The sequence below is a fragment of the Portunus trituberculatus genome, chromosome 40, assembly GCF_017591435.1.
Source record: "Portunus trituberculatus isolate SZX2019 chromosome 40, ASM1759143v1, whole genome shotgun sequence".
Classification (NCBI taxonomy): Eukaryota; Metazoa; Arthropoda; class Malacostraca; order Decapoda; family Portunidae; genus Portunus; species Portunus trituberculatus.
The window spans coordinates 17,854,192-17,864,191 of record NC_059294.1 but is presented as its reverse complement, the minus strand read 5'-3'; the positions used below and the strand labels follow the sequence as shown (position 1 = coordinate 17,864,191).

The following is a 10,000-nucleotide window of genomic DNA, read 5'->3' as shown; positions in this document are numbered from 1 at the left end:
TCTTAGCAATATTAAAAATGCTCAAAGTTAGTAGATAGCAGTCACAATAATATTTTACGTTGTTATGAAAATACTAATAATATATAAAGAATTTTCTTATTCTTTGGTTGATTAAAAAAATCTAGCTAATTTGTAATGAGTATTTTAATTATGAAATTCTTGTTGCGTTAATAATCAAATATCACTAATGGAAGAACGACGGGAAATGAGTTTTCTTTTTTTCATTTTTATCATACAGAAACAGAGGAAAATTTATTTTAAGATGCAATGTACGTAACACTTTTACCTTGTAGCCTTTTTGTTGCGAGATTAATATCTCATTGATGTAATATTTCTTTTTCCTTTCTTTTCCTTTGTTTACATAAAGGACGAGGATGCGGAGACGGTATTTCATAAGGGCGCTGAGGCATATTACGTGGAATCTTACCTTGGAAATTTATAAACTCAAGACTAGTTATGTAGAACGACTTTTATGAATGTTTACTGGAAAAAGAGGAAGAGAGAAAAAAATATTTACCTATTAAGTATGAACGTTACCAAACAACAAATACGCACACAAACATACACACACACACACACACACACACACACACACACACACACACACACACACACACACACACACACACACACACACACACACACATACACACACACTGGTTAGTGAAAAAATAAGCAGCGTACAGATAAAGACTTGTCATCCCCGCCGTCTTCCAAATTCAGCTGTCTGGCCTTGAAAATGACCGCCGACAGGAGGAACGTTAGCGTCGTAAAAATATGGAGACACAGAGGTAGAGTGAAGACAAATTAGTGTCTGGGCTACGGGAGTGTGAGCGGAAGACGAACGTGAGCGCCAAGTTACACAGGTTTGCAATATACGCAGTGTTTGTGTCTCTGATTTGGTGGAATGTAGTTGTTGAGAATAACGTTTCGGTGGATTGATGAGATCACTTCTATTATTTCTTTCAGAGATGTAGAAGCACACATATACACACAGCCACACATACAAAACATAAAAAGAAAGAAACAGAATCATGATTGCCTCTATAACGGAAAATAAGCATCATTCTTTATAAAATCTACTTCAGTTCGCGAAAATGTGGGCAATTGACTCTACACTGACAGACAACAACGAAGAAAACAAGAAAAAACTCTTCTAATTACACGTGATAAGCGATAAAATTCGTGACACGTGGCGTTGTCGAAGCATGATTGTCAAAAAAAAGTCACACTAAAACTCTGAAACCGTTGAGATGTTGTAGCAGTAACATTAATAAAACGTATAAGGCTTTCATTTGACATCAATGAAAGTTCAACAACATTTCAGGGAGACAGTCACTTGTGCTGAGTGGAAAAGAAAGATTTATAACAGTTCATGTAATTCCATACTGATTCCTGAAACGATATGATATAGAGGGGAAACAGCCTGCACAGTGTTTGTAGATGTAGGGATGAAAATCAATGGGAGAACAGGAGGGATAGGAGAAATTGAAGAGGAGGAAGAGGAAAAGAGAGAGAGAGAGAGAGAGAGAGAGAGAGAGAGAGAGAGAGAGAGAGAGAGAGAGATTTGTTTCATTATAATCATTATTCGGTACACAACAACAACTACGAGACTACTACTACTACTACTACTACTACTACTACTACTACTACTACTACTACTACTACTACTACTACTACTACTACTACTACTACTACTACTACTACTACTACTACTACTACTACTACTACTACTACTACTACTACTACTACTACTACTACTACTACTACTACTACTACTACTACTACTACTACTACTACTACTACTAGTAATACTACTATTACTACTACTAGTACTATTACTACTATTACAGTAACACATAAGAAAGACGAAGACAAATATACGTGAAAGAAGGTTCGAAGTGCTTTGTATACTCGTAGTATTAAGAGAAACCTGAACCCAGACATACACCTTAAGTCTCCAGAAACCTTGATTTTCGTCCCCCATGGAGATGCGACTCGTGCCATTTCTTTTCTTTTTTTGTGTGTGTCTCTATTGTTGGTACGTATGTCGACACATAATAATCATTGCAACTTCATCAACGGATTATCTTCATGTATGCAAAACAAAGTGTACACAGCAAGAACTTTAGATAAAATTGTTCTCTTAAAATTCATTCTTTATTATGTCGTAGATTATTAGATTGTAGGCTTTATACACGTATACACACACACACACACACACACACACACACACACACACACACACACACACACACACACACACACACACACACACACACACACACACACACACACACACACACACACACACACACACACACACACACACACACACACACACACACACACACACACACACACACACACACACACACACACACACACACACACACACATCTATTCCATAAATTTTTATACGATTTTTAGGTTACCAAGTCTAGTGGGATCACCTTACCTCGCTTTACCTCTGTGCGCGTCAGGGTGGGCGAGGTAGGCAGGTCATTAGCACTCGGTGACACCCGCACGCCTGCCGTGAAAGGTGTCCTTCGAGCTGGTAATTGGTGGGCGGAGCGGTTATCAAGGAGGAAGGATGGGAAGTGGGTGTGTAGTGGCGGGAGTTGACAGCGGCAGGAACATGAAGAGTATTGTGGTGTTGAAATGCTAGAGATGAGTGTGTGAGGCGTGGCGGTTCTGTGGAGAGAGAGAGAGAGAGAGAGAGAGAGAGTAGCATTATTACCACCCAACTCCTAGTATTCCATATTCATACACTAAAAAAAAAAGAACAAACACGAAACAGCAGAGGTACAACTCTCACTAAACAAGTAGTATAAAAAATCAATATATATCTAGTACATGCACAAAACATATATATATAAAAAAAAAAAACACAATCCCTTTTCCTCCGTTCTTGTCTCCTTACCACCCACCATGTCAAAAGAAAAAAACAACAACCTTAGAGTAAATTTATAGGGAACAAATAACCTAAAGCGAAATTCTCCACATATATTCCTTTTAAATCAGGCATAAAGTGGAGGATAAGTGGACGCAGTGGGTGGGGTGGAGCGTGACGTGCCGACAAGAGGGAAAGGGAGAGGAGAGGCAGGTAGTCACAAAAAATGAGTGAGAATTTAAGGATAAGAGTGGGTAAATTAAAACTGGGGTAGAGAAAATAGGAATATAATGTAAGAGAGAGAGAGAGAGAGAGAGAGAGAGAGAGAGAGAGAGAGAGAGAGAGAGAGAGAGAGAGAGATTAGAGAAGAAGATAATAACACATATGAATAATGGAAAAGGAAAACATAAAGGAGGAACAAGAATGAGGAGAGAGAGAGAGAGAGAGAGAGAGAGAGAGAGAGAGAGAGAGAGAGAGAGAGAGAGAGAGAGAGAGAGAGAGAGAGAGAGAGAGAGAGAGAGAGAATGAGAGAGAGAGATTAATATTACACCTACGTTTTATCATTTACTCAGCCATGCAGATATGGAAAAAAGAAATCACAAGCAACATAAAGATATGTTCTATATTTTCTGATCCTGATTAGAGTAAATGGTCTATTGGAAATTAATCTTTTACATGTGCACAGTCAATTACTCCTCTAAGTGCTGCTAAAAGAGTGGTTTTATTCGTAACTAATCATGTAATAAACCCATAAATAAATACACATTAAACACAGATTGACAGACAGACAAACTTATATATATATATATATATATATATATATATATATATATATATATATATATATATATATATATATATATATATATATATATATATATATATATATATATATATATATATATATATATATATATATATATATATATATATATATATATATATATATATATATATATATATATATATATATATATATATATATATATATATATATATATATGGATTTAGTGATAGTTGAATGGTTGGATGAATGTTTTACATGTACAATACATATGATGTATGTGTATGTGCGTATGTGTGTATATGTCAATACAAGTATGTACTTAAGTATACATGTGTGTGTATGTATGTATGTACGTATGTATGTACGTGTGTGTATGCATATATGTATATATGTATGTTTGTATGTATTTTTTTTTCAAGTAGGGAAGACAAGGCAAGACAATGGCCAGACAAGGGCAAAAAATAAAAAAAATATAAAAAAAGGCCCACTTGAGTGATGGCTCTCTAAAAAGTGTAAAAGCGTCATCCAAAGTTGAGGAGCAAATGCCTCGATACCTCCCTCTTAAAAGAGACAAGTCGTAGAAAGTCGGAAACACAGATGCAGGGAGGGAGTTCCAGAGTTTACCAGTGAAAGGGATGAATGATTGAGAGTACTGGTTAACTCTTGCGTTAGAGAGTTGGACAGAATAGGGATGAGAGGAAGAAGAAAGCCTTGTGCAGCGAGGCCGCAGGAGGAGAGGAGGCATGCAGTTAGCAAAATCAGTAGAACAGTTGGCATGAAAATAGCGATAAGAAATAGAAAGAGATGCAACATTCCGGCGGTGAGAAAGAGGCTGAAGACAGTTAGTCAGAGGAGGGGAGTTGATGAGACGAAGAGCTTTTGATTCCACCCTATCTAGTAAAACTGTGTGACTGGAACCCCCAAACATGCGAAGAGTACTCCATACAGGGACGGATAAGGCCCTTATATAGAGTAAGCAGTTGGAGGGGCGAGAAAAACTGGCGGAGACGCCTCAGAACACCTAACTTCATAGAAGCTGTTTTAGCAAGAGATGAGATGTGAAGTTTCCAGTTAAGATTATGAGCAAAGGACAGACCGAGGATTTTCATTGTAGAAGAGGGAGACAGTTGAGTGTCATTGAAGAAAAGGGGATAGTTGTCTGGAAGGTTGTGTTGAGTTGATAGATGGAGGCATTGAAAACTACTAGATTTTCTCTGCCCCAATCGGAAATCTTAGAAAGATCGGAAGTCAGGCGTTCTGTGGCGTTCCTGCGTGATCTGTTGACTTCCTGAAGGGTTGGTCGTCTTTGAAGGGACGTGGAAAGATGTAGGGTGGTATCATCAGCGTAGGAGTGGATAGGGCAGAAAGTTTGGTTAAGAAGGTCATTAATGAATAATAGAAAGAGAGTGGGTGACACGACAGAACCCTGAGGAACATCACTATTAATAGATTTAGGAGAAGAACAGTGGCCGTCTACCACAGCAGCAATACAGCGGTCGGAAAGGAAACATGAGATAAAGTTGCAGAGAGAAGGATAGAAGGGAAGTTTTGAAATCAAAAGTTTGTGCCAGACTCTATCAAAAGCTTTTGATATGTCTAACGTTACAGCAAAAGTTTCACCGAAATCTCTAAAAGAGGATGACCAAGACTCAGTAAAGATAGCCAGAAGATCACCAGTAGAGCAACCTTGATGGAAGCCATACTGGCGATCAGACAGAAGATTGTGAAGTGACAGATGTTTGAGAATCTTCCTATTCAGGATAGATTCAAAAACTTTAGACAAGCAAGAGATTAAAGCTATAGGACGGTAGTTTGAAGGGTTAGAATGGTCACCCTTTTAGGAACAGGCTGAATATAGGCGAACTTCCAGCAGGAAAGAAATGTAGAAGTCAATAGACAAAGTTGGAAGAGTTTGGCTAGGCAAGGTGCAAGCACGGAAGCATAGTTTCTGGTTTTCCGAAAATACCTTGTTTTGCAATTTTTGTGTCATCCGCGAATTTGAATATATTACAATTTATCTCTTTGTCGATGTCGTTAATATATATAGTAAAAAGAATACACCTGAGGACTGACCCTTGAGAAACGCCACTGCTTGCGTTAAACAATCTGAAGATTTACCATTTATGACTACTCGCTGTTTACGATCTGACAGCCAATCTTCAATCCATGCTATGATTTCACTAGTTATACCGTGTGCTTTTACTTTATTGATAAGACATTTATGTGGAACTTTGTCAAAATTTTTTTGGAAATCTAGGTATATAATATCGATCGCTCTGGTGTTGTCGTATGAATTATATATGTCATGGTAAAAGTCAAGTAGGTTAGTTACACATGACCGCTTATTTATAAATTCATGTTGTAATTCGTTTATTATGTTGTTACTATCTAAGAATGCTACAACTTTATATCTCAAAACTGTCTCTATTAACTTAGGTACTACTAAAGTGAGGCTGATCGGTCAATAATTTTTATATTGGGATTTGTCACCTTTTTTGAAAGATGGGGGTTGCATTTCCAAGTTTCCAGTCGTCAGGAACTTTACGTGTGTCTAGTGATTTATTAAAAAAGGATATATAATGGTTTAGCAAGTTCGTTCTTTGCTTCTTTTGGTATACGTGAAGAAATTTTGTCGGGACCAGGTCTTAACTTTACTTATCGCGCGCAAAATTTCATTTTCTTGGATATTTCAGGTATTTAAAAAGACATTATAAACTTAACTTACACCATCAATACTCACATTGAATACCCACATACACTCCCGTTCATGCCTTACATGTTAACAATAACAATCTCACCTACATCACCCAACGTGTAAAATTCTCAGCTACACACAATGCCCTCTACAAGCGACTCTTGGCAACTTTGTTATTTACGATTTTTTTTTCTCCCGAGCCAGCTCATCCTCACAGACAAAACAAACTACCCACGCCGCCTTAATTTCAAACACCTTGCACACTAGGAAATAAATGCTAAACTTAACCTACTTACATTAACCACACAAGCCTAACACTTTATACCTCTACACCAGTGTCTTTCATTCTTAAGCTTCTCCACGAGGTGGCCACTACTCTGTCACTGCCAGACACTCACTCCTTCCTTGTCACTGTTGCACTGTCACTGCCTGGTACCCTCACCTCCCAGATCGCTCTTACACTGTCACTATAAGGCACTGTTTCCGTCAGGCACATCATATACACTACAATAGCACTGTCACTGCCAGGCATGCTGTTTCTTTTTGTCACACTCACTGTTTGGCATATCACCTCCTTCGTCACTAATCAGTATTGTCACACTTAGGTGAGTTTGTCCGAGGCCAAGTGTGTGCTTTGCACACGGCTGAGGTAAAGGTGTTCCATAGAACCGCGGTATCATAGATGAAGGTTTGTTGACATCATACCGAGCGACACCTTAGCCCCTGGAGAAGGATATCGGACACTGTCGTTCTCGTAATGCATTCACTCCTCCACTAGGGGATCCGAAGTTCCGTAAGGTGAGGTGTTAGCAGAACCTGGGCCTTACGCAGCACTGAAAGAGCTCACATTCTTTTCCGGTGTTCCTTGGTGTCAAGACAGTTAAAAGAAGTGTCTTGGAGGGTATGTGGGTCGGGTCGCTGCTATTGGTGCTGTGTCTGCTGCTGCTGCTGCTATCTCTCCGTTTTGGGGCTGCTGTCCCTGGCCGCCGCCACCTTGATGAGGCGCTCGTCCCTCCGCTGCGTCTTATCAAACAAGGAGAGGTGGGACTGGGCGCTGCTTATCCAAGTCAAGGGATTGTACTTCATGATGAGCCATCGATCTCTTTCACTGCCTCCTCTATACCATAGCTGTGTGAGAGAGTGACCTCATCTGCATAGACCGACACTAGAAAGAGGTTCTGAAGGTGGTCATTGAAGTACGAGTACACGTTCCACAGTATGGGGCCCAAGACTGAGCCCTGTACAATGGAAGTCTAAAATAACCGGGTGCGTGACCAAGTTACATCCACTCACCACCGCCTTCACACTCTAGTCTTGTAGGTAACAGCTCCAGCAACTATCCCGTGACCCCAAGCTGCTCGAGCTTGGCCAGGAGCCCTCTGTGCCCTCGTAATGTCAAGGGCGATGATGAGAGAAGGCCGGTCAGTGTTGAGGAGGTTTTTCTAGTCTCTGGAGAGGAAGAGCATGTCAGAAGTGGAGCGTCCTTTCCTGAACCCTTGTTGTCGTGAAGAGATGAAGTGGTGCTCATCCGGATGATCTTTCAGTTCCTTAGCAATTATTTTCTCCAAGATCTTACTAACAGGTGACAGAAGAGAGATGAAGAGGTAGTTTGATGGGTCTCCTCTTGTCCTTTTTTCTTGTGTACAGAAGGCACTGTCGGTAGATGCTTGTGAATGGCCCTGTCAGCTCCCCCACACTGTGTTTCAGCAGGAAAAGTGAGACTTCGTCAGGGCCAGGCGCCTTTCTGGTATTAACGCTGCTCATGTGCTTCACCACAGCGTCCTCACCACCTAAAAGATGGTCCAATATTTGGTCACACAAACAGGTGAAGAGTGGGATTTTCTCCGTTGTGACCGTGCCCTGTCACTGCTTCATCATTGCTTGGTATCCACTTGGCTGCTGGCGAACTTCCTGCGCAGACTTGTTTCACATCTTTTCCTCGCCGGCGCAGTCATTCTCAACATGATATTTCAGAGAACCATAGCTCAACTCTGTATGCCCTGTGAGGGACTTGGCGCTCTCTCTCTCTCTCTCTCTCTCTCTCTCTCTCTCTCTCTCTCTCTCTCTCTCTCTCTCTCTCTCTCTCTCTCTCTCTCTCTCTCTCTCTCTCTCTCTCTCTCTCTCTCTCTCTCTCTCTCTCTCTCTCTCTCTCTCTCTCTCTCTCTCTCTCTCTCTCTCTCTCTCTCTCTCTCTCTCTCTCTCTCTCTCTCTCTCTCTCTCTCTCTCTCTCTCTCTCTCTCTCTCTCTCTCTCTCTCTCTCTCTCTCTCTCTCTCTCTCTCTCTCTCTCTCTCTCTCTCTCTCTCTCTCTCTCTCTCTCTCTCTCTCTCTCTCTCTCTCTCTCTCTCTCTCTCTCTCTCTCTCTCTCTCTCTCTCTCTCTCTCTCTCTCTCTCTCTCTCTCTCTCTCTCTCTCTCTCTCTCTCTCTCTCTCTCTCTCGTTATATGTATTTGTTTCATAATATGTATATTTGTTGTTTATTTATTTATTTAGTTTTTTACATTTTATGGTATTGAACTTCATCGTTTTATATCATCTGTGTTGATTTTGTTAATTTTTTTCTGTTATTCTCTTTCTGTTTGAGTTACATCCTTTTATCACATCTAAATCCATGTTCAGTGTTGCTTTTCTGTAAAATTCATATTTTTTTCATCTATTGTTTATACGTTTTATATATAAGGAAGAGAGTCATGAAATCCTACCTATACCTACTTAAGTAATCGTGTTTTTACCAGGGAGCATACCTATAGAAAAATTTTTACAGGCAATGTAGAAATTTAACCACGGCTGTATAAATATATAATCTTTTTTTCTTGCATAGAAAAATTCCATAAAGTATTTCTCCTTATTTCCTTTTATGTTTATAATTTTATACGCACTTACCTTCCTACCTAGCTACTTACTTACCTATCCCGCTTAGGTACTTCTTTCTTCTCTTACCTACTTATTTACCTGTGCAAATCACTAGTCCTCGCAAATTATGGGGAAAAAGAAAATGATATACCTGATAATCTGATCGGTGTTTATCTGATCTTAACCCTTTAGATACTGGATCACATTTTTACTTTGAAATTTCTGTACGATTAGATCCTTGTTCTGGTATTAGGAAGGATCTTTAGATGTCAGAAGGTTAGTGGTCTATTCTTCATTATTATAATCCCCCTTATAAGTTATCAAAACTGTATAAAATCACCAAATAGTAAGTGGAATAAACATGGAAACACGTCATGGCACTCGAGGGGTAAACCAGTCTGTCTTATCTTTCCTCTCCTTCCCTGTGTTATAGTAATCTAACCTGAATTCTTACCATACCTCTCAGCTATCCTCTCCATCAGTATATTTTAATTTACTCCTATTTCCTAACATATCTCTTATTAATCCTCACCTTCCCTTTATTGATCTCACTGTAGCTCTAACACATACCATGCTCATTGTTTCTCTCTGTAATATGTTTGTCCTAACCATAATACCTGTCTCTCTTCTGTAATCTTGTCTGTAAACTGCCACGTGTCTTATCCGTTCTTTCCTCTCCCCTGCAGGTACTTCGCCGTGGTGCATCCTTTGAGCATGAGTGCGGCAGATAAGCGGGGCAAGATAATGCTGATCTTCGCGTGGCTCCTGGCGTTTA

At 39.7% G+C, this 10,000-nt stretch overlaps 1 protein-coding gene across 1 annotated transcript in view; it reads left to right on the top strand.

Annotated features, from left to right (window-relative positions):
* The window catches only part of LOC123515961 (gonadotropin-releasing hormone receptor-like), a 485,178-nt gene that overhangs the window by 386,102 nt on the left and 89,076 nt on the right, over window positions 1-10,000 (top strand). The window contains exon 5 of the mRNA XM_045274910.1: window positions 9,912-10,000. This exon is cut by the window's right edge and continues 17 nt beyond it. Coding sequence (XP_045130845.1) covers window positions 9,912-10,000 — 89 coding nt within the window. The remainder of the gene's footprint in view (window positions 1-9,911) is intronic.